This window comes from Dacryopinax primogenitus (assembly GCF_000292625.1).
Source record: "Dacryopinax primogenitus strain DJM-731 SS1 chromosome Unknown DACRYscaffold_3, whole genome shotgun sequence".
NCBI classification, from domain to species: domain Eukaryota; kingdom Fungi; phylum Basidiomycota; class Dacrymycetes; order Dacrymycetales; family Dacrymycetaceae; genus Dacryopinax; species Dacryopinax primogenitus.
In genome coordinates, this window is record NW_024467200.1 from 484,264 (window position 1) to 505,543 (window position 21,280).

Genomic DNA, 21,280 nt, shown 5'->3' on the forward strand with positions numbered 1-21,280 from the left:
AAGCATCTCCTTTGTGCACGGACGATCACCTCAACAACCAGCCAAACCGTCGCTCTCCAATTCTGGCCGGTATCGTTCAAAGCTGGTTCCGCAAAGGTACTAGCAGTCGAGAGTACTTACCCTTACAGCCCATTGAGCCTCGAAGAGCGAGACCAGATCCTGCTCGAGATTTTGCCATGAAATTCGAGTCCGTAGCTTTGGCCATCACACAAGGTTGGCGCTTATGTCTGTTTCAGGACAGCCTTGCAGTACAATTCGGCACCAGAATGGTTGGAAAAATATATGGAGTGCGTTCGGGCCTTCCTCTCAAGACGTCTTAGCTGAATGCTTCAACTAGTTACGCTGGATTGAAGGCCCAGATCTACGTCCTTGAGCGAGCACAGAGTAGCGTCGATTCTCGGAACACGTCCAGCGAGCGATCTGCTCTGATACCCACGGGATCTAGTCACGGGCACTCAAACGATCTCTTTACTCAACACTTAGACAATGAGTTGTCTAGGATATGCATATTCTACGACGAGCAAGAGGCGGCCTTGTTCCAAGAGTTTGGCGAGCTTGGTGCAGATGTGGACGGTCAATCCCATAATCCGCGGAGAATGAGTCTTTCGGAAGAGAGTGAGGACGGAGATGAGGAAGATGAAGACGAGCACATTGGATCAGGGGACAGACCATCCGACTCACCCAGACAACAATCCTCAGGCGGGTCATACAAAAGATTTGGGTGGAGAATCCTGGGATCTCACACATAAATACAGGCCGAAGGTATATCATCAGCACGCCGGAAATGTCGCCAACTGAAGAGCTCCATGCCAATGGGATTCAGCCCGGACGACCGAGAGCCCTCAGTGCCGTCAGCAACTCTTTGGATCTCGAGCTCGGTGTGGGATCATCTCGTGACGGACAAGGCAGAAGAGATCCTAGCCCACATGTCCATGCTCGATCCCGTTCCACTTCCACCAATCCCCTTGGCAGCCTTCTGCGTGGTGTCACTAGCAATGTGTCCGATCCGAGTGATCCCCTCGATATCTGGACGTCCAACAGCGATCACGCACTAGACACCCGTCTAATCTTTAAACGCCGAATCACATCTTTGTACATTTCATTCACGTCTCTCAAGTCTTATGTCGAACTCAATTTTACTGGGTTTACAAAAATATTGAAGAAGTGAGTATTGAGTGCCTCCAGCCCAATGCTAACTGAGTACTTTTAAAGATACGACAAAGTCACGGAGAACGAGGTCAGTGATTCCTTATGTCTTGGCCGTCCGTCATCTCATGTACCTTTGCAACAGCTGAAGAACGAGTACATACGGTCGAAAGTTGAAGTGGCGCATCCATTTCAGGCTGCCACAAAAGCTCGAGTATCCGAAGCGATCAACAATTTGATTGGGTTGTATGCACGTTGTGTAACCAAAGGGGATGCTGGTCTTGCTCGAAGACAATTGAAACTCCACCAGCGTGAACACGTACGCGTCACCCTGTTATTGATGTTTCATCTGAATAATCTCCCTTAGATTGTCTGGGAGCGTGATACAGTCTGGCGACAAATGATAAACCGCGAGCGAAATGGACAGGCTGGTGGTTTACTGACAGCGGTCGATGCTACCGTCGAGGGAGAAACAAGCGCGCTGTTTCCCATTTGGACACCGTTTGGAAACGTAGGGATCACTCCTAAGTTTATTTTGCTGGCAATATCCATCCTTGTGTTTGTGATTATGCTGAAGGTGCCCATCATGGAAGAAATGGAACGTCAGAATTGCCTGGCGATACTGACCCTCTGTACTTTGCTATGGGCAACTGAGGTGAATGAATGGCTCTTCTCTGCATGAGCGGAACTAACTCTGCTGATAGGCAATTCCACTTTTTGTGACATCAATGCTTGTCCCATTGCTTGTCGTCATGCTCAGAGTGATCAACTCGTCTGATGGTTCAGGGCAACGCCTTGACGCGATCGAGGCGACTAAGTACGGGCACATCTCTGATCGCACCGGGCTTCATAATGGCTAATGCATGTCTAGATATATATTCTCCGTGATGTTTTCTCCAACGATCATGCTGCTCATTGGGGGCTTCACCATCGCCTCAGCCCTCAGCAAATCCAGTATCGATCGGTTGCTTGTGACACGACTGCTCAGCCTTGCGGGCACCCGGCCCAGTATCGTCATTTTATCATTCATGGGCGTGGCATGTTTTGCAAGTATGTGGATCAGGTGAGTGGGAGACTTCGATTGGGATATCGGGGACATTTTTAATGGGTATTTAGTAATGTGGCGGCTCCTACTCTCTGCTTTTCCCTCATCAGAGTAGGTTCTCCGCCTCTCAAGCCTGTTCCTTTCTGAATGCGACTTCTAGCCTATCTTGCGCAACTTACCACCGCACTCCAGCTTCGCACCGTGTATAATAGTGAGTTTTGTCTGAAAATTTATCGCCCCACATAACACTTCCTAGATTGCCATCGCCTTGGCTGCAAACATTGGCGGACAAAGCTCGCCAATCTCTTCTCCACAGAATCTCATTGCTTTGGAGGCGATGAACCCACGAATTGATTGGCTTGGTTGGTTCATCGTGGCCCTGCCTGTTTCAACTGTTTCTATCGTGGTTATCTGGCTGCTCTTACTCGTTGCGTACCACCCATCACAGGACGTGGATGGCAATCCTTTAGAAATCCGCCCAATCCGAGCCACAAAAGAATCTTTGACAGGTACTCAGTACTATATCATTGTTGTGACCATCATCACTATTGTGCTCTGGCTAGTCGAGCACGGGATGGAGACCATCGTGGGGGACATGGGGGTGATTGCACTTATACCTGTCATTGCCTTTTTTGGAACTGGGGTTCTTAAGAAGGTATGCTTTGTCACCTCAATCCGATTGATAAATTCACACACAGGCAGGCCGACTTCGAAAGTTTTTTGTGGAGCGTGGTATTCCTTGCAATGGGAGGAATAGCCTTGGGGAAAGCGGTTGTGTCAAGCGGTCTAATAGAGACCTTTGGCACCGAGATTCGCATTATTGTCTCTGGCCTTGATCTATATCAGGTTGTTTTGGTTCTGTCTGCGGTGGTTCTCATCGTATCGACATTTATTTCCCACACGATTGCAAGTGTCCTTTTGGTTCCCATTGCTCTTGAAGTTGGCGAGCGACTGGCTGAACCGCATCCCCGACTTCTCATCATGTTGACGGCACTGCTCTGTTCGACTGGCATGGGTATGCCAGTTTCAGGCTTCCCGAATCAGACCGCGTACGTTTCTTTCCCCTCTCCCAAATACACTTTCGTAACCATTTGTAGAGCGAATCAAGAGGATGAGGTAGGAAGACGATATCTGACAAATGTTGATTTCCTTAAGAATGGAGTCCCTGCCAGTATCATCGCCGCTATTGTGAGTGTAACGTTGTTATTCTTCACACTTTGCTGAATACTAAGATAGGTTGTGGCTACCATTGGATACCTCCTGATGAGAGCAGTGGGGTAAGTCCTACTTGTTGTCCACAGTCCGTCATCACTAAGGGTACATTCCAGGCTGTAATCCATGAAGCTCGTTTGTCCAGATAGATGCCGTACAATACCTATTTCATGGCTTTACACTGTGCGGTATACCGCCACAGCATGAAGTGTAATAGCACCAATTCCAAATACAGCGAACAAGCAACATGGTACTGCAAGAGTCATGAACAATGAACTTGGCTGGTAGGCAGGATCAGCTAGAATCTTCCACTGTCTCGGATTACGAACATTTTGGTTGTTTTGTAGACTTTTTAACTTCTCTTCGACTTCCGCTAACCGCAAGAGAACGGCCCGGAGCACCAGATCTTGAGTTTTGTCAGCTGACGCAGCAGGGTCGCAACTTGATTTGATTACGATTCTTCGTGGTGTCAGGGAATCCAAACTGTATCCAGACTCGCACGTATGCTGTATCGCATCGCGGTCCGTCAACTCCGTCGAGTTGAAGATTTCAGTGCTGGTCTCCTCCGGATACGGTGTCCTCGGAGCAACCGATTCTTCTGAAGAGGAGTCTTCTCCTGATACGGACCCGCACATACATAGACCATTGCGGGCGCTACTATCCGATAATGAGGAGCTGGAGACCCTAGAGAAAAATTCGTTGTCGATGGACTTCGTTTGTCGATGTCTACGAACAGATTCTTCAAAAGATGCAGCCATGCGGCGAACACGGTTGCCTCGTGATTGTACCGCTGTGGTCGCCAGTGATTGTTGGGATCCGAAGACTGCATTACACTTTTCTTCCGGGGTGCTATGCATCATCGTCGCAAGATATTGACCCGCTGACAGGAGCGGACAAACCCAAGATGGCTCAGCTTGTAGCCTAGGAGCAGTTGGAAGTTGAGTTGTAACGAGGAAGTACAACTCACTTGGCAAGACTCGTTTCCGTAATCGCCACAAGCTCAGCACCACCAATTCCCTTTGTTTCGAGAAAGTGACCGATATCTTTGGCAGTGGTGCCGCTGATACTAAGAATGGCGCGATTCTCCGATTTCAAGAACCAACTAGCTAAACGAGTCGGTTTCCAGAATCGTATCTGAGTTGCAAGCAAATCAAATCAACAATGCACCAAACATGTAGAATATAAAGGCCTACTGGGACATTGATTCCGTCACCACAAGATTCAAGATTACCCTGGTACCTCAATGGCGATATACGGTGTAAAGGGCGGACTTCCCTCGGGGAAGGTGAATGCCACTGTTGACCACCTGGGAAATCGAAGAGTTCTATGGGAGCTACAGATACTTGTGTAGATTTTCTAGTAGCAGATGTCGACTGAATGTACGAAAGAGAGCGGCTAGAACGGTGACCTTTGGGTGTGCCGAGTGGAGTGGGAGATGGTGGCCTGAGTGGTGAGTAAGAATGCAAAGCGAGGCTTGGTCGCGAGCTTGATAAGTTGGAGCGCGTTAGAAGGCCTACACTACCGTTAGATCGGAGAACTTCATAAATAGATGGATATCCACCAGACGTTGTGGTCTTGACTGCATATGCATGAGGATTAGGAATGCCCCTTGCGGGTGATGTCGGAGGCGTGCAGGTTGGAGAAGTCATGAGGGGAATCTTGTCAAAGGGCTTTGTTGGGGCCCAAATATTGAAAACCTTATGCTATGCCAATGGTCGGAGATGAGCTAACTTGATGCTGAAGAACAGGAAGCCAAGTTGAAGGACGGTGAGATGGCGGCAGCAGAGAGAAAGAGACGCGCCGTGGATGTGGACGCGTCTGGATATCAGTCATGTGCCGCGAGAAACATGACACGTGACATGTAGTGTTCTATTGGGCGTTGCAACAACATACGTATGGTACATTTCACAGGAACTGACATATCGCTCAGCACCAAGAAAATCTACTTAATGCGAGTCAGCATAAGCCAAAAAAGGCTCTCCGGCTTACCTCTCGTTGTGGATCCACTCGAACCTTTCCCTGTGCACGTCGTATACATGGATGCAGGGGAGATGGTCGTTCCTAATTTCCTCAGCAAAAGAAACTGCGGAGAGACCGACACGGAGGCGCACCTTGTCTGTATCACTCCACCTGTTGCTTTGCATGCTTCCTGCAGGCCCTCTGGGACAGCCCACGCCACAATTTTGTGAGAGCCATTTATAGTTGCCATCTTCTTAGCTGCACCAAGTAGGGCGGGAAGCGACTCCGAATTGGCACGAAACCGAGTGATGGCGAGGGTGGGACCCCCGGGTGTCCATGTCAGGAATGCCAGTGGCTGTCGATCATTCTCTGGAAGGAGGGCTCCAAAAATGTCTGGGCGTGGATACTTCTTGCGTTCAGCTCTCATCAGTGTTCGCTGGACGTGGTACCCGTTCACACCATTGTTCGCTGTGAATGAACAGCAAGGTACTGTTGCAATCGCCATTTCCTGTTTAATGAGAGCAGCGTCTTTGGCAAGAACGATCTCTAGCTCTGCTTCTGCGACCAGGTGCGCTGAACTCTTTGCGCTCTCCATCACTCTATCTACTTTCCAGACAACCTCGCTCGAATTCTGAGCTAGCCAACCCGGACTTGATGCTGAGGGACCACAGGTTTCGTAAAAGTCGGGCCCGATGTCGGAGTATAAAACGGAAAATTTGCCGTTGCCGAAGCCCTCGCGAGATGGCGGCGTACCCCATTCAACTGGAAACGCCGGGAGTCCCTCTTTGATGCCTACGACGTGGTGCAATAATCGCAGCATATGACTACAAGCAGATGAGCGGTAGTTTTATCCCCCCCTTTCTTCCAGGAATGACAGGAATTGCTTGCCGTGCATAGCCTTTCTTTCGGTGCAGCGGGGAAGTATAGACAGACGCGATTGCATACGCCGTCACCTCCTCTACGCCAGCTAAGGTTGCTACAAGCGCCGCACGGCGATACCTGACGCATCATCAAAACCACGCTATGATGGATTATGACTAGGGTGATGCAAGACGTACACTTCGCAAGCACAAAAATAATTTAATGAGCTCACTTCAGATCGACGAACCAGAACCCTGCGGATCATTTTGGTCAAAATGCATGACATCCGCACCTGACAAAGGGCGCACCAGGCGCTCAGTCTCCCTTCTGAGGCATGTGTATGAGTATTCAGGTCTTCGTGGACCTTGAGGTATTGACTGAGTGACAGTCCGCGGCCCCACTCAAGCATCCCGACCGTGAGCTTCGAAGTCGTCTGCATGATGCGGTCTGTCACATACTTCGTGAAAACTACGCCTCTCAGCATCTATAGTCTGGTCGCGGTTGGCGCGCACCAAGGTCAGGGATGCAAGAGAAATGGGATTTGCTTTCATGGGTGTGTTTGAGGTTGGGCTCATGCTTTGTTTCGAGTAATAGTTGCCAAAATAGGCAAAGTGCGGAAGTTAAGGATTCCGCTCTGCAGCCGAGAAGACGCGTATAAGGGATCCGAAGGTCACGTTCCCCTCACATCGTTCTTGTTAAACAGTCGTCATCGGCCCTACCCCTGCCCCCTCTCCTCGCTGTCCACCTCATTACAACCCGTTAATCACAACTATCAAGCAATCATGGTGATTGGCAGACTCATTCACTACGCAGTCGATGCCGTCCTCATCTCCACTGTGCTGGCAGGAGTGAAGCGATCAAGCGGGTTTGCGTACGTGCTCTTGTATCCTGTCTCTCCCGACGTTCCCAGCTTATCCACACGATATAGGCCAGACACACTTCTCATATCTGATCCTACTGCTCGCAGCCTTGTCGACAAGTATCTGGGAGTCGGCGATTCTGTATTTGACATGGTACAAGCCACGGCCGTGGGCAGCACGTATTGGAAAAGAGAAGCGAGGCGGTGATTCCAAGAATGTGGTACACATGGTGATTGTGCCATTCTTCGGTGAGTCGTGTGGTGACCAAAGGATGTCTGCTTACTCGTTTTTCTCACAGCACTTGTATTGTACATATGCATCCCTTTGGTGCTGCGCCCTTGCGGTATCTGATCTCTCTTCATTGTCCTTCCCCCCAATTGCCCATGGAACCGTAATGATCACCACAGGGTATAGTGTGCGCATAGGGGTATTAAAACACCATGGTTCAGAGTGATTGCGCCTCCTTTGCATCAAACGAGGCTGAGGATATCCTTCATGATCTGCGGTACTGTCTCCCCCCGCTTCATGCCGGATTTCCACTCTCTACCCTCCCCGTTGGATGAAGAGGCAAGGGAACGATCCAGTATACTAAGCACGCCTTCTCCGACGTTACGTATGCCTACGCGATGACCTACCACATGTGCATATACGCGAGCAACGTCCTCTTCAGTTACATGCTGCGTCTGGGCGCGTCCGTCTTCATTGCAGAACAAAGCTGTCGAAACCGCAGCGAAGTGTCTGAAAGCGGCGCACGCTCGGTTGCTCATTAGGAGTGAATGTAGAAGGGGGTGTTGAGTCGTTGCCGTTAGGAGACAACTCAGGTAGTTGTTCAAGAAGGGATTTATCACAGGCAGTGGATGATGCTTCACTCGGTGGAGATACTACGAGAAATCAGCGTGCAAATAGGAGAACTTTGGTGGGTAGCTCACGAAGGCGGGTATGAGAGGTGTGCCCGGGGAAGAGGAGGGATTGGGAACGTCGCTGGTGATGTCAACATATGAGCTAAAAGAAAACTGATCAACCTGCCAACAAATGATCAGAAGGCATAGTATGAAAATATCATTTGACCGAAATTACCAGGCATGGAATGATATGAGGCAACTCTCGCCCATCACCGATGTCACTGAGAAGGACGACGAGCAACTCTTCCGGGAGGCGGTGTATCGTCCCATTATGTGAACAACACCGAGTTCTTAGAATGTTCCACAAGCAATCCTGAGTATCATAGCTAGATCTGCCAAGAGAGCTGACCACGATAGCTTGAGGCAATGGACCGACGGAGCTTGCTCCTCGGGAAGTCAAGCCTGTCGAATGGGATCGAACATGATTTGTGAGCGGTCGGGTGAGCGCACTTTGCTGTCGACGGCCGTTGCTTGAAGAAGCTCGCGAAACACTGACACTGCCTTTCCTCGAAGGATTTGACATCTCCCCAACTGGATCATCTGATGGCGAAAAGTTCAGCACTTGCGATAACAACGTTTCGGGTGTGGTATCAGATCGACACCGGATGTGGAGAGTCGTTAGGCCAAATATGTGGGCCAGAATCTACACACCTTCAACTAGGCAAGAAGGTCGAGCGGATGATTTATCTCACCAAGATGACCATTTCTCGAAGGCTGGACAGTTCTCCCCGCTGTGAACGTAGCAAGAGATGATTCCCGACAGGAAGATATACCCTTCCCATCAAGCAGAACAGAATGCAGGTAAAGACATGTTTGTCGACCGTGAACGTAGCCAATTCGGAGACATGAGCATAGAGTGCTGCAAAGTATCCAGATGACCCGAGTTCAGGTAGTGAGCTTCGCCCTATATTCATGATGAGTGGGCAATTTCAACGTAAGGGCCAGAAACCGGCGGATCCAAATTGGCGTACAAAAAAAGTCCTGCGCCCCTTTTAACGGCTCTCAGAGTATCAACCAACTTGTGCGCCACCGTCAAGAGCAGTCCGCTCATGGACACGTCTGGCTTACACACCGTCCTTGGTGTTCGTTGGTTCAGACCAATATACCACCTTAATCGCTTTACCGTCGCTGTTCACGGCGAGTGAGGTTTCATGACGTGGTAACATCGTCGGTCCCCTACTGTGGAGGATGGCGTAGGCACTAGATTTAGATGGTGATTACAAAATATGTGTGGAGTATTGTATCTTGTTCGGCATAATACTATCTGGGAAGTCTTGTCTGATTGCTCCAACGCATTACACACAGAAGTCAGTGCCAGCTGCTCGACACCGAAATCTGCATACTGGCTCAACGTCCTGGATTAGACAAAGCAGCAAGCTTCACCTGCCGTTCACGCTGTCGCGCTTATTAGCCAGACTGCATCCACAACGGATAGGAGTGAGGCTCACATCATCAGTCGCCTTCTGTGCCCTGAGACGATCCACCTCTGCGGTTTTCTCTCGCAGTAGCTCGGTCTGACGTCGGGCATGCTCGCGGCTTTTTTCAAGGGCTACGGTGCAGGATTCGAGATAAGCAGTCGCTTGTTCCCACCGGGTCTTGGCTGAGAAATAGGTTTGGCTCAATTTGTTCTCTTGGCGGGAGGCCTTAGTGTGCGTAGATAAGGCTTCCGCTTCAGCCTGGATCCCATGTAAGCGTAGATGCTGTGGTTTTTAAGAAAGGGGGGACTCACAGCTGCTGCTTTCCTCTGAACTTTCTGCAGCCTCTCCAGCTCCTTGATCGCTAGGTCAAGGGTTCTTTGTTCAGTAACAGCCTCGTTTTGCAGGATTCTAGACATCCGTTTCCCATCTTTAGCTATATCACCAGTCAGCGACTGGGGTGCTGTCTCGCTGCATCGAATACGTACCTTCACGTTTGGTCAACCTTCGCAAGATCTTGCTGCCAACGTTGCTCTCAGCGATAGTTGCTCGAGAGCGCAGATCGGAGTCTGGAAGGGCTTGTGGACCAGAGGTTGCCGCGCCTGTGGCAAATGTCCCTACAGCGGAGGGAGGGATGTGGGGTGGCGTGCCCGTTCTTATTGATTCAGAGCGTATAGATTCAGTCTCGACGCCGTGCCCAGGGCGGATGGTGCTGTCTTCCAGTGCAGTATGGAAGGAGGCAGGCAGCTCGGTAGGAGCCAAAGAACTGCGAGTCGATTCAGCCTTGTCGATAGGGATTCCGTGACCGTTCAATTTCGTATTTCGGAAGGAGGGATGTGCAGAGTCATGGTCGAAGGACGAGTCGATCTTTCCGGCGTCCACTGGCGCTTGTCGCACGGAATCGCTCTCAACAACACGGCTGGCACCTTTAACATCTTTGAATGCATCAACGGTATTGACCGGTGCACTGGAAGAGGACTTTCTCTTCTCTGTCTGGTTCGTGAGGGCGGTTCTATAAGTTGTGGGTGAAGAACGGATTGTGTTCTTGTCAACGAGGTCGTCGTCTGCCAGATTTGCGAGGAATGCAATACTCATAATGGTAGTTAATGGATAAATGGTGGTTGTTTGGATAGAAGAGCAAGCAAAGGATGAGATGAGGCCGCCTCATAACTGTGACCGTCTCAAGTACAAGGTAGGTGAGACACAACACACATCTGAAACCCATGTGACGTCATGTCCCTTGAACTACACAAAAGAAATCCGACTTGAATCGTCCACCTGACCAGTATGCATCCTTGTTGTCCCCGTGAATAAAATAATCACAGATAGGCGCCCCACCTTGTCTGCACTCAGAGAGTGGGTTACCCATTCCCTCAACACCGCATTTGGATGGCGAGCCTTGGGTTGGAGGGAGTGCTAAGGCTGAAGACATGCCGTTCTTGTGTGCCGTGGCCATGGTACCTCACCTGTCAGCCCGGTGCAGACGATCACGCGCTCGTTCTGCTTTCCGAGTCGAACTCGCTGGTCTCATGGAGCAACGGTGAAGCTTCGAATGTCACGGCTAGACTCGGTGGTTGACACGGCACATCGAGGGGTGATGATATGCGAGGCAGAGGTATCTTCGTAGGGCGTTGCAGAGCTCGAGGCAGTATTCCCTCAGGACATCAGGGCCGAGAGGTAGGAGTTAAGAGACATAATCTTGACGGTGAACTATGTTCCGAGAGCTGTGCTCTCCGCGAAGTTCTCTTTAATATTAGGGTGCTCCAGCGTGTACAAGCGCATATAGATGAGGCAAGTTTTCAGGTACGGCTGTGCGTCTGATTCGACTTTGCAGCCCCGACGGTGGGCTGAAGCATGTTCTTAAGCTCATCGCAAGCTTGAGGCCTTGCAGTGGAACGGGTATGATTCGTATTGTTGGCTTGGAAGACCCGCGTCACAACACGCAAAACGGCTGCTCAGGACTGAGGGCTGGTGGAAATCCACCTCTATAGACGGAGTCATGATCAGACCCGGTCTCTATTGTCAAACAACGACGCACCTGTAATGCAATACATTGCAGACTTAGAATGAGAAAGCGGTCGGTCAGCAAGGTGTCCGAGTCAGGGGACAATAGACGAGCGCATGCGTTGTGTTTCGGTATGAGAAGGGTAAGAGGCAGAGATAAGAAATCAGGAAATCGGGTTGGATAAGAGCGAGGGGTTGGAACGTCCAGCCAGCCGCACGGCAGCGCACAGGACAGCCGGCACTCAATCCTCCTCCCCCTCCTCGTCCTCATCCTCGTCCTCCCCTCCAAGCCCTTTCATCCAGATCATCGCTTCCCTCATATGAGCCGGGGGCAGCCCACTCCCTCCGTACCAGGGCGTTTCCCACACTCTGAGCTCCCTAGCTCCCGGCTGGAGGGAAGTCATTTGCCCGGGGACGTAAGGCGGAGGACGCTCGTGTGCGGGGAGAGAGGAGGCGAGGTGCGCGTGTTCGGTTAGGAGCTTGTTACGCTCTGCGAGGAGGGACTCGACGTGCTCGATCGCTGTGCGCACAAGTACTGATCAGCACTGTCATCCACCAGGCTTAGTGAAACAGAAGCTCACTCTTAGTAAGGACAAGCGCTTCGCTCTTTACCACTCCTCCAAGCCCGAGCTCCTCTTCTTCCTGTCGCTTCCTTCCCTTCCCCTTTCTCTCCTCTCCTTCGACCCTGGAGCTGACAGCCACCAGCAGCGACGACGTCCCTCAAGCTCAGGAGGACCTCACATAACGCCTCGTAGCCTTTCCGGATCGTAGCGCGTCGCTTCTGCTCAGAATGGATATGGCTCGCCTTTTTCTGTTCTCCGCTCAACAGCGCTACAGGCCGGGTCTTCACCGTGCTCGTCATCCCAGCCATGGCGCGCTTGGTGTCGCTTTCTGTCGGGCAAGGCTGCGTGGGGCTCCACTGGCTCTGGCTAGATGCGTCGGTGGAAGACGTTTTGGAGCGTTTAGGGGCTGGCTGGGCGGGAGGGGAGGGAGGGGTGCGTTTGGGCTCGCCTTGCACTCCCGTCTGAGGGGCGGGGTTGGACGGTTTGGGAGCGGTGGTTTGACCTCGGGCGGAAAGGGAGAGGTAGCCTGGGAAGGAGCCGTATCCCTGGCCTTGGGCGGCGGTGGGAGTAGGGAACTGGGGCATGACGCCGACGTCTGCGCCGTGGTATATGATCCTTTCTTCTTCTGTTGGGGATTAGTAGGCCTGCTGGGAATGGGAGTGGGAGTGCGGTTGGGAGGGAGGGGAAGCGAACCCCATGAGTGCTGATGTGCGTTTCTGGACTTCGGGGGGTACGATGATGGGGTCGAGGATATCGTCTCCTCTTAGCGAGGGATATCGTTGCTGGCGCTGGCGCTGTTGCTGTTGTTCCCTGGCAGATATCGCGATGTGTACGCCTCTCTGAAGGGCAATAAGGCGTATGGGGCGAAAGGGGTTCTGCATACCGATGCTGAGGGAGGGAGAACATATCCTCCTCCTCCTGTTGGGGGATATGATCATTGGGTGACCTGAGTGTAGTAGGCGAGTGCGCATGACCATGGGAATTACCTGTGCATATGTCTGAGGCGATCGGGGATTCGTGCTTGAAGGGACAGGAGGGACGGTGACTGAGACCGTGACTGCAGTACTGTGCCGCATTTGATCGAGTGCCGAGTCTGGACGGCGCATGAGTATCCCAGAAGGCGTAGGCTTGTGAAAATCGTCGAGGGAAGAAGAAGGCGCTTGGGGGGTAGGGGATGAGTTAGGTGCGCGAGCTCGAGAGAGAGCACGAGGTCGGGTTATCTGAGATAGGACCATGATTGTGTGTTAGAGAGTGGTGAGAAGGAAAAGAGAAGAGGGAAAAAAGGCAGACGCACCGACGTGGCGTTGAACGGGAACTGTATTCGGGATGAAGAGTTCTTCAGCGAGAAAGTGATGCGCCCTCTTTGTTCTGTGTGAGGGCTGGTGGAAGTCCACCTATAGACAGAGTCATGATCAGACCCGGTCTCTATTGTCAAACAACGACGCACCTGTCATGCAATACATTGCAGACTTAGAATGAGAAAGCGGCCCGTCAGCAAGGTCCGAGTCAGGGGACAATAGACGAGCGTATGCGTTGTGTTTTGGTCTGAGAAGGGCGACTCGCCCTAGACGAGCTCGTGATGAGGTGAGGGACCTACAATTATAAGGACGACCCAGGTTCGGTTAAAGATGTTGCAGGCAGGGAGTGAAATACCTCTTTGACAGATGTCAACAATAGGCCTGGGAAGGAAGGAAGGACAGGAACGTACTTGAGGTCTCGTTTCGTGATGCGACAAATACGGACGAAGGGCTGATGCGTGGGAATGGGGTGGTCCCGTGAAGGAGCGAGCGAGCGGCTGTGTAATGCAGAGGAAGAAGGGTGGTGTAGAATAGAGTGTGAAGGAAAAAGAGGGAAGGAGTGGAGAAGGCGAAGGTGTGGACGTGGACGTAGAAGAAAGGGGTTGGGCAGAAGGTAGTTGGGAGGTGAACTGTCGAATTCAAGTTAGCATGGTCAGGAGCACTGAGATTAAGTAAACCTACTTTCTTTTCCGGACACATCCACTGTAATATCTTCGCCTTAGGTGCTCAATCATATGTTGACAAGGAAAACGGATTCGAAACGAGAAGTGGCGGAGTTGAGGTGTGCGAGTCCTAGCTGATGCAAGGCTACCTGGCGCCGAATGCAAGATCAGATACAGTGTCAATTGTGCAGCCTCGACGCACCTTCATACCGCAGGTCGAAACCAGGCAATAGCTTGTCAGCAAGAGAGAGGGACGATGGAAGAGCACATCTGCTGGATCACGGTCTGAACGGATGGCGACGGGGAACCGAGAGAGGGTGAAGCGGAGGGAGATACAGAACTACAGGCAAAAAATCATGATCAGATGGGGGACTGTTCTGAAATCATGACAGACCTTTCGGTAGACATAGTGAACGCCGCCTATGTTTGTCACTTGTGGGGGGGAATCGGGAAGGGAAGAGGGGCGGGGTGTGGTTCGACGGACCGTAGGTGTTGTTGGCTTGCGTTCAAATGAACGGATTCCAAGCACACTAAAGTGATATCAGCTGACCTGTCGAGAAGCCCAGGATCAGATACGGTCGCTACTAGTATTGTAAAGTCACCACACACCGTCTATGCAACACATTGGGGGTTCCAACAAGACAGCGGATGAATGGATGGCAACAAGGATCCGAAATGGAGTGCGAGGGCGACATCCAGTTGGGCGCTATTCAATAATATGCTTGCCATATCTCAATTTCCATACCAATACAGCGTCTTGACTGGGGGAGCCGAGTGCAGCAACGAGGAGATCAACAACCCACTGAGCTGCTTTATGTCAACGACTGCAATAGTCTGGATCAGAACCTCGGACTTAAACCGATTGCATCTTCCTTGATGTATTCACCCACGATCCATAGCGGGATGATCGCAGATCATGGCTGTCGACTTGTGAGGTCGGATGGGCTCATCAATGTGCCAATTATCTTTGTTGTGTGTCGTGTCTATCCCTCCATGCTGCTTCTCGAGCTAATTCAGGGCGTAGGAATGGCAAGAACGATGTTGCTTCGTACCTGAAGCCCCACTACGTACGAGTCTTTTAAAACCATTCAATGTGTTACTCCCTGGGTGCGTTTCCACGCCATTTGAAAGGATGACCTTCAAGCTATGGTCCGTGTTTCTGAGCGCGACTAGACACCGCATCTGCCACGACGACACTATCAATTCCTAGCTTTCCGATCTCTTACCACACCTTACTGATTCGTTGTCTGTAGTCACCCACTTCACTCACGGGATCTTTGTAGAATAACAGGTGCACAGGGCCAGGGCCTCTAGAGAACCCTCTATAACACGGAAATAGGATGCCGCCGTCCAGCTCAGGCGCTCATCCCATACAGACACTTGGATCAACGGGTGGTTTCAGTCTCCTAACCGGTATCTCATACGCCAATAGAGCCAGACGGAAGCCGCGACGTGATGGATTCAAGCCAGATGGAAGAAGCTTCGCACCTGCGGAGGACAACTATGACCATCGCAAATCACCTCACCTGACACTGTCAACCTGTGCTCATCCGACAACCACACGCACCCTCTGCTTCCCCTAACAAAACACAAGCTCGCAGTCGACAATGGAGCGATCGCAGCTCTGCAACTCCATCGAAAGTCGTATCCATGACGACTATAGTGACACCACGGGTATCATCTGTCGTCTGCTATCACAACGCGCCTATCCTGCCAGAAGAGTCACGCACTGTCACACGTCCTGAACAGTTAATATGCCTTCATTTAGCCTAGGAATAACAACGGAGCTTCGTTTGGTGAAGTATGTCAACTCCAGGTGAGCATACGACTGCTTACCACATGCGGAACATTAACACCTCTCCAGCTCCGGTCAACCAGCAGCCTAATAGGCCACACAGCAACGATGCTCACAACTTTTACGCAGTGCACAAGGTCCAAACTGCGACCAACTGTTGCTCGCTGGCAATGTCGGGAACGCATGTATAGTGCCTGGGTGAGTGTTTTGTTTCTGCCCTGCGTGGGAGGGGGAGGGAGAGTGGGGGTTGGTAGTACTGAAGCAAGATGCCGTACCTGGTGGCGTAATGCTAGACGCGCCCTTCATATACTGCGCGCAGGAGGGGAGTTGAAGTCCCGTGATGGACGCGATGAGGACGTGACGGGTCCCGTGATCGGACCGGATCGCTTTCGGAGACATGGAGGAACAGCCAATTACTGCGTTTGCATATATGAACGCGACGCAGACCTGCATACCAACATCACAGATCAGTAGCGATCGCGTCCTGACTGAACCAGACGTGCTCCAGGTGACACGTGAAGAATCGGCACGTGTCTCGCACATGCATGCCTCGGAATGCGACGGATTGCAGGGTTGGTAGAGAAGGACAAGGAGGATGGAGACGAGGATCGAGTGTCGGTCATGTCGATATCCATGCGTCTCCGCTGGCTATAAGCGCTCGGCTGGTGTTCAGATCTACTGATAATGTGAATAACATGACAACCTTACTGCGCACCGACTCGATGTTTCGAAGAATAACCGACTCTCGACGTTCTCCATTTTGACTTTCAGCCCTCAGCTCTCAGCTTCGTGTCCCATTTCCTCGTTCAGCGCTATAGGCGCTAGTACCAGCCGCACATCGGACCGCACGTATTCATAGTGGATAGTGATGCATCCGCACCTATCCCACGTCCCTTCGATGTCTTGGATCCCGAGGGGATTCAGGGCTCGGGCTCGATCCCGATTCCAGCGATCGATGACGAGCAATTGAAGGGACGACAAACACACGTGCATGTTTTTCATATCAGCACCCAGGCGATCGCAACTCACCAGTCCAACATCTACGCATTCCACGGCACCGCCCTGGTGAGAGGTAGCAAACCTTGGCTGCCTCCGTTTTTCCGACCTGGGATTTTTATCCTTGTGCGAGCCAAGGTTTCCCTCCGGACTGGGTGAGAGCCAAGGTTTGGGTTTGGTGGGGGAGGCGCGCTGATCCCGCCAAAACGCGAGGGACCCCGGGAGGAGGGCGCCGAACTCGGCGAGGATAAGACTCTTGGTGGAAGAGATGTGGGGTAGCCTGGCCAGGCGTGGTATGGAGTGAGTAGACTGACAGATGCCAAGTACCATGTGGGGTGCCTAGAATATTCATTTGTTGGATGATGGGGAGATGCTATGAATAGAGTTCGCGTGGTATGACGTTACGGTGCGTGAGGGTGTCAGATGTCCCTCTGTTGCCCCGCATTCGTTCTTTCCAAGACAGGCAATTAACTTACTTGTTCTCTACTCTCCAAGGTTCTGCGAGTCGGCAGCAATATTGGATCGGCAGCTGAGCATGATGAGACATGAGACGTCACGATCGGACGCGTTTCTCTCTTTGGGGATGAAAAGCTATATAAGCACCGCACTTTGGGCGCATTCATCTAGCTTCATCCCCCGCATTTCCTTCCACTAACCACCATCATGCGCTGCCCTCGTTTCTCACTCCTCGCACTCCTCCCCCTTCTCGCTCCCGTCCTGGGGCAGGATGGGACAAACTCGTCCAGCCCCGATGCTTATGTCGCCGGCCTCCTTAGCACCCTCCAGGGGCTCAACCTCACCATGCTCCAACAAGCCGCCGTCTCCCTCGCCAACACAACTGAAGGCGCTTCGCTCCTCGCATCCCTCCCCATGGGAAATCGTACCGTCTTCGCTCCCAACGACGCTGCCTTTGCCCAGGTGCCTGAAAACGTCACTTCCAATCTTGATGAACTGGGGAACATCCTCAGGTACCACGTTGTCTCTGGCTCGTTCAACGCCAGCTCGTTCGCCATGAGCCCCAATCATACCATCATGCGCACGTTCTTGAACGACAGCTCGTTGGTGCAACTCGAGGGGAACAAGAGCCAGGTACTCGTCGCTGACCCCAGCGGTGGTCCAGTTATGCTCCTTAACCAACCTGTAAGTCTCCTCCGGTTTTGCCCCTTCCCCCTTGCTCACAACCTTCCAGCAAAACATCACCGTGCTCCAGTCGGCAACGTATGATAACCTCATCATTCACGTGATCGACGGCGTGCTCACCGTCCCTCCCCCCCTGACCGGCCTCAATCCGTCCAACATCTCTGCCCTCCTCAGCGCAGCACAAAGCTCGAACCTCACCGATCCCGTCCTCGCCTCGCACGGCGTCACCATCTTTGCTCCCACCGATGCAGCGCTCACGGGTGCTCTCGGCCAGCTGGGTCAAGCCGCCTCGAACATGACGCTCATCCAGGCCGTGCTCGGGAACCACATTGTCAACGGCACTACTCTTTATAGCACCAGTCTGGCCGGCGCCTCCAACCTCACGTCCGCGTCCGGCGAGCCGCTCATGATGATATCCAACTCATCAGGGCTGTTCGTCATGTCTGCGAACAGTACCGCTAAGGTCGTGCAGAGCGATATCCTTATCGAGAATGGTGTGGTGCACCTTATCGATGGCGTCCTTCTCAACCCGATGTCCAACAGCTCTGCGGCTGAAAGCGCGTACTCTGTCGCTACCGTTGCCGCAGCCACCCAGACGGCGATGGAAACTGGCGCCGTCGGGGCTGCCGGTGCCGGCAGCGGCGCTACCCCAAGCCCGAGCGCAGGAGGGATGTCCAGCGGCGCTCTGGGCATGGGCTCGGGCTTTGGAACCGTGGGTGTCGCAGCCCTTGCAGCCCTGGCCGGCGCGATGCTTCTAGTGTAGAGGGAGGGATGTACGGAGCGCTCGGATGACAGTTGGATTGTGTTCATGTTTGGTAACTTCTTGTGATGCGATGGATGGATGTTGTACCTTGTAGTTTACATAGGATCCAAAATCACACTCTTGATGTACTTTGATAGCTGGACAATGCATGTTGATCATCATCACTGCGCGTTTGAGGAGTCTATCGTGCACACTCACATTTCTCATTGTTGGATCTTACTGACGTTAAATACAGTGAGTAGGGCATCCCAGAGATTTGCCTCTGCAGCTCAGAACACCTCACGCCTCGATCTGCCTCTTAACATACCCCTCCAACCCACCATCGACCCACAATTCCTGTACACTCCTCCCCACCGGCCGAACTTTATACACCCTATCACCCTCCAAAGTCCTCACCCTCACCTCCCCAGAGCCCATATCGACTTCCACGTGCCACCCGAGCTGGACAGTCAGTTCCCCATCCTTACCCCCTTCTCCCCTCTTTCCCGCCTTGGTGTGCTCTTTCGTCAGCTCGCTGACCAGCTCGGGGCACTCGAGGCACACAAGCCCGTTGTTGATCGCGTTGCGCTTGAAGATATCCCCGAAACTACCCGCAAGGACCAGGGGGATCCCAGCGCTCTTCAGTGCTGTCGCTGCCTGCTCTCTCGAGGAGCCAGTTCCGAAGTTGTACCCGGCTATGAGGAGGGCGCCTTTCATTCCCTGCTGGTCGCGTTCTGCTGTCTCTGGCTGGCCGGGGACGAAAGAAGGAGAACGGAGGGAAGCGACGAGTGAGGAGAAACCAGGGTCGTAGTTTTCCATAACGACTTCTGCCTGACGGGAGAGGGTGATGTCGTCCTGATAGGTGTACTTGCCGGGGTAGATCCCGTCGGTGTTGAGGTTGTCCTGCGGGGTCCAGAGGAGAGGGCCGCGGAAGGAAGCGGGGAAACCCGGGTAGAGATCTTCTTGCGCTGCTGCTGGGGCGGCGGAGGAAGAGGAGGGAGAGATAGAGATGAGGGGAGAGGAACACTTGGGAAGATCTTCGATGTCTAGTTCTGTGGGGGCGCAGATGGACCCCCGTATAGCGGAGGCAGCGACCACTGCTGGGCTGGCGAGGTAGGCCAGAGACTTGGGACTCCCCATCCGGCCTTTGTAGTTCCTATTCGTGGCGGAGATACCGACTTCGCCTTCCTGTAACAGGCCAGTGCCGAGACCGATGCAAGGCCCACACCCGGCTGGGAGGACACGCGCGCCAGCTTCGACCAGTGTCTGCCAGTCTCCTGACCTCTCGGCCGCTTCTTGCACTACGCTCGATGCGGCCGCGACGTAGAAGTCTACTCCAGGGGCGACTTTCTTTCCCCTTACGACGGATGCGGCCGCTGCAAGGTCTGACGCGCGGGCGTTGGTACAGCTAACGAGGTACGCTTTTTGGATCTTGACGTCTTGTTCCTCTAGCTTGGGTAAGGCGGTAGCGATCTTGACGCTGTTTGGCCCGCTGACGTAGGACACGAGAGAGGAGAGGTCGAGCGTTAGGTGGGCGGAGTATTCCGCGTCCGGGTCGGAGGTCATCAGCGAGGCCTTGAGTGCTTCAAGCCGCTTCTTGTTTAGTCGTGGGTGCTCGGGTGGGGCAGGCGTGCTTGGCGCGGCGAAAGAAGGGTGCTCAAGTTTAGAAATCAGGTCGTCGTAGTACGCCAGCGTATGCTCGTCAGGTGGGAATACGCCCACCAGCGCACCCCACTCGGTCGTCATATTCGCTATTGTGAGCCTGTCGTCGATGCTGAGCCCTTTGACACCCTCGCCTGTGAACTCCACAGCGGCGTTCAGGACTTCGTCGTTGTTGAACGCCCCGCACAGTGCGACGATCACGTCTTTCCCCGTGACGCCGGGTGCGAGCGCCCCGGTGAACTCGAGCTTGACCATCCGTGGGATCTGCCACCATGTCCTCCCCGTAGCCCATAGTGTGGCCGCGTCTGTGCGCACGATGGGAGTACCTACGCAACCCACTCCGCCGTACATGTTACTATGGCTGTCGCTAGCCACTGTGAGGCACTGAGGGAATGCGTACCCCTCCTCGACAAGGATCTGATGTCCGATCCCTCTCCCTGCGGGAAAGAAGTCAATCCCGTGCTCTCGTGCAAACTGCTCGATAGTCAGGTACTTCTGGAGGTTTTTGGCGGATTTGTTTTGCACGTCGTGGTCGATTGTGAACACTGGCTGCTGCGGGTTCTTGATTTTGGTCGCACCGATGGATTTGAACCTGTCCTCGTTCATAAGTCGGACTATATGACGCCAAAGTGATGGGCGTACTTGGATATGACCGGTCCGGTATTATCGTGTGTCATGACATGCTCAGGCTGTATCATAACATAGTCACCCGCCTTGACTGCTCTCCCCTCTGGCCAATCGACCGCGTACCGCTGAACGACCTTCTCTGCAAACGTCTGCGGTGTTCTCCTAGTCGACATGGACGCTTGAGTAGCCAGCCCTCGACGGCATTGCCGTACGGCGGGTGCCATGATGGTTCGAGGATGCATGCCTCGGGGATGGTGGAGGATGGTGGGGAACAAGGGTCGAAAATGAATAAAGACGGATGTGGCAGTGAAGAAGCAATGTGTTGAAGACCCTGACTGTAACTGCCTATTCCTCATTGGACATTGACTGGCACTCACTGCTTCCTTTTAGC

At 52.8% G+C, this 21,280-nt stretch overlaps 11 protein-coding genes across 11 annotated transcripts; 3 read left to right on the forward strand and 8 right to left on the reverse strand.

Annotated features, from left to right (window-relative positions):
- The first annotated feature begins 57 nt into the window (after positions 1 to 57).
- On the forward strand, positions 58 to 3,615 carry DACRYDRAFT_93177 (Sodium/sulfate symporter). The gene is made up of 16 exons (XM_040777131.1): positions 58 to 187; positions 237 to 287; positions 338 to 699; positions 756 to 1,164; positions 1,213 to 1,237; positions 1,292 to 1,465; positions 1,514 to 1,801; positions 1,851 to 1,963; positions 2,018 to 2,209; positions 2,263 to 2,302; positions 2,352 to 2,402; positions 2,448 to 2,846; positions 2,894 to 3,240; positions 3,289 to 3,379; positions 3,428 to 3,468; positions 3,520 to 3,615. The coding sequence occupies exons 1-16, from the start codon at positions 177 to 179 to the stop codon at positions 3,524 to 3,526; spliced, it is 2,601 nt and encodes an 866-aa protein (XP_040631615.1). The 5' UTR covers positions 58 to 176; the 3' UTR covers positions 3,527 to 3,615.
- Positions 3,616 to 4,798: 1,183 nt separating this feature from the next.
- DACRYDRAFT_114071 (uncharacterized protein) lies at positions 4,799 to 6,822 on the reverse strand (the record flags this gene model as incomplete). The annotated part of the gene is made up of 5 exons (XM_040769752.1): positions 6,682 to 6,822; positions 6,532 to 6,623; positions 5,515 to 6,186; positions 5,393 to 5,464; positions 4,799 to 4,916 (listed from the first exon to the last, which is right to left on the reverse strand). The coding sequence occupies exons 1-5, from the start codon at positions 6,796 to 6,798 to the stop codon at positions 4,799 to 4,801; spliced, it is 1,071 nt and encodes a 356-aa protein (XP_040631616.1). The 5' UTR covers positions 6,799 to 6,822.
- Positions 6,823 to 7,005: 183 nt separating this feature from the next.
- On the forward strand, positions 7,006 to 7,290 carry DACRYDRAFT_47760 (DUF1748-domain-containing protein; the record flags this gene model as incomplete). The annotated part of the gene is made up of 2 exons (XM_040774780.1): positions 7,006 to 7,094; positions 7,152 to 7,290. The coding sequence occupies 2 exons, from the start codon at positions 7,006 to 7,008 to the stop codon at positions 7,288 to 7,290; spliced, it is 228 nt and encodes a 75-aa protein (XP_040631617.1).
- A 231-nt stretch (positions 7,291 to 7,521) lies between these two features.
- Positions 7,522 to 8,783, reverse strand: DACRYDRAFT_20366 (uncharacterized protein). Its single transcript, XM_040771909.1, has 4 exons — positions 8,678 to 8,783; positions 8,161 to 8,628; positions 8,013 to 8,105; positions 7,522 to 7,964 (listed from the first exon to the last, which is right to left on the reverse strand). Exons 1-4 carry the CDS (start codon positions 8,687 to 8,689, stop codon positions 7,554 to 7,556), a joined length of 984 nt encoding a protein of 327 aa, XP_040631618.1. The 5' UTR covers positions 8,690 to 8,783; the 3' UTR covers positions 7,522 to 7,553.
- Positions 8,784 to 9,332: 549 nt separating this feature from the next.
- On the reverse strand, positions 9,333 to 10,495 carry DACRYDRAFT_104600 (uncharacterized protein; the record flags this gene model as incomplete). Its single annotated transcript, XM_040767952.1, has 4 exons — positions 9,333 to 9,380; positions 9,434 to 9,661; positions 9,715 to 9,836; positions 9,889 to 10,495. The coding sequence occupies 4 exons, from the start codon at positions 10,493 to 10,495 to the stop codon at positions 9,333 to 9,335; spliced, it is 1,005 nt and encodes a 334-aa protein (XP_040631619.1).
- A 67-nt stretch (positions 10,496 to 10,562) lies between these two features.
- DACRYDRAFT_20367 (uncharacterized protein) lies at positions 10,563 to 11,006 on the reverse strand. The gene has a single exon (XM_040771910.1). It carries the CDS (start codon positions 10,854 to 10,856, stop codon positions 10,632 to 10,634), a length of 225 nt encoding a protein of 74 aa, XP_040631620.1. The 5' UTR covers positions 10,857 to 11,006; the 3' UTR covers positions 10,563 to 10,631.
- A 143-nt stretch (positions 11,007 to 11,149) lies between these two features.
- DACRYDRAFT_93182 (uncharacterized protein) lies at positions 11,150 to 12,862 on the reverse strand. Its single transcript, XM_040777132.1, has 4 exons — positions 12,103 to 12,862; positions 11,986 to 12,077; positions 11,439 to 11,924; positions 11,150 to 11,385 (listed from the first exon to the last, which is right to left on the reverse strand). Exons 1-3 carry the CDS (start codon positions 12,549 to 12,551, stop codon positions 11,647 to 11,649), a joined length of 819 nt encoding a protein of 272 aa, XP_040631621.1. The 5' UTR covers positions 12,552 to 12,862; the 3' UTR covers positions 11,150 to 11,385; positions 11,439 to 11,646.
- Positions 12,863 to 13,995: 1,133 nt separating this feature from the next.
- On the reverse strand, positions 13,996 to 14,845 carry DACRYDRAFT_104602 (uncharacterized protein; the record flags this gene model as incomplete). The annotated part of the gene is made up of 5 exons (XM_040767953.1): positions 13,996 to 14,076; positions 14,130 to 14,267; positions 14,322 to 14,457; positions 14,673 to 14,751; positions 14,818 to 14,845. 5 exons carry the CDS (start codon positions 14,843 to 14,845, stop codon positions 13,996 to 13,998), a joined length of 462 nt encoding a protein of 153 aa, XP_040631622.1.
- Positions 14,846 to 14,970: 125 nt separating this feature from the next.
- On the reverse strand, positions 14,971 to 16,926 carry DACRYDRAFT_20373 (uncharacterized protein). Its single transcript, XM_040771911.1, has 3 exons — positions 16,431 to 16,926; positions 15,792 to 16,370; positions 14,971 to 15,743 (listed from the first exon to the last, which is right to left on the reverse strand). The coding sequence occupies exons 1-2, from the start codon at positions 16,479 to 16,481 to the stop codon at positions 15,810 to 15,812; spliced, it is 612 nt and encodes a 203-aa protein (XP_040631623.1). The 5' UTR covers positions 16,482 to 16,926; the 3' UTR covers positions 14,971 to 15,743; positions 15,792 to 15,809.
- A 455-nt stretch (positions 16,927 to 17,381) lies between these two features.
- DACRYDRAFT_13902 (FAS1 domain-containing protein) lies at positions 17,382 to 18,621 on the forward strand (the record flags this gene model as incomplete). The annotated part of the gene is made up of 2 exons (XM_040771006.1): positions 17,382 to 17,858; positions 17,908 to 18,621. 2 exons carry the CDS (start codon positions 17,382 to 17,384, stop codon positions 18,619 to 18,621), a joined length of 1,191 nt encoding a protein of 396 aa, XP_040631624.1.
- A 279-nt stretch (positions 18,622 to 18,900) lies between these two features.
- Positions 18,901 to 21,113, reverse strand: DACRYDRAFT_48053 (homoaconitase; the record flags this gene model as incomplete). The annotated part of the gene is made up of 2 exons (XM_040774801.1): positions 18,901 to 20,854; positions 20,905 to 21,113. The coding sequence occupies 2 exons, from the start codon at positions 21,111 to 21,113 to the stop codon at positions 18,901 to 18,903; spliced, it is 2,163 nt and encodes a 720-aa protein (XP_040631625.1).
- Between the last annotated feature and the right edge of the window lie 167 nt (positions 21,114 to 21,280).

Coding starts and splice junctions, on each gene's coding strand:
- DACRYDRAFT_93177 (XM_040777131.1), top strand. Junction 288..337: donor TGGTTGGAAAAATATATGGA/GTGCGTTCGGGC, acceptor TGCTTCAACTAG/TTACGCTGGATTGAAGGCCC. Junction 1,165..1,212: donor TTTACAAAAATATTGAAGAA/GTGAGTATTGAG, acceptor GTACTTTTAAAG/ATACGACAAAGTCACGGAGA.
- DACRYDRAFT_20366 (XM_040771909.1), bottom strand. Junction 8,106..8,160: donor CTCATATCATTCCATGCCTG/GTAATTTCGGTC, acceptor ATTTGTTGGCAG/GTTGATCAGTTTTCTTTTAG. Junction 7,965..8,012: donor CACCTCTCATACCCGCCTTC/GTGAGCTACCCA, acceptor GATTTCTCGTAG/TATCTCCACCGAGTGAAGCA.
- DACRYDRAFT_20367 (XM_040771910.1), bottom strand. CDS start 10,856: ATGGCCACGGCACACAAGAACGGCATGTCTTCAGCCTTAGCACTCCCT.
- DACRYDRAFT_93182 (XM_040777132.1), bottom strand. CDS start 12,551: ATGCCCCAGTTCCCTACTCCCACCGCCGCCCAAGGCCAGGGATACGGC. Junction 12,078..12,102: donor GACGTCGTCGCTGCTGGTGG/CTGTCAGCTCCA, acceptor GGTCGAAGGAGA/GGAGAGAAAGGGGAAGGGAA. Junction 11,925..11,985: donor AGCGCTTGTCCTTACTAAGA/GTGAGCTTCTGT, acceptor TTGTGCGCACAG/CGATCGAGCACGTCGAGTCC.
- DACRYDRAFT_20373 (XM_040771911.1), bottom strand. CDS start 16,481: ATGGAGAACGTCGAGAGTCGGTTATTCTTCGAAACATCGAGTCGGTGC. Junction 16,371..16,430: donor AAACATCGAGTCGGTGCGCA/GTAAGGTTGTCA, acceptor GAGCGCTTATAG/CCAGCGGAGACGCATGGATA.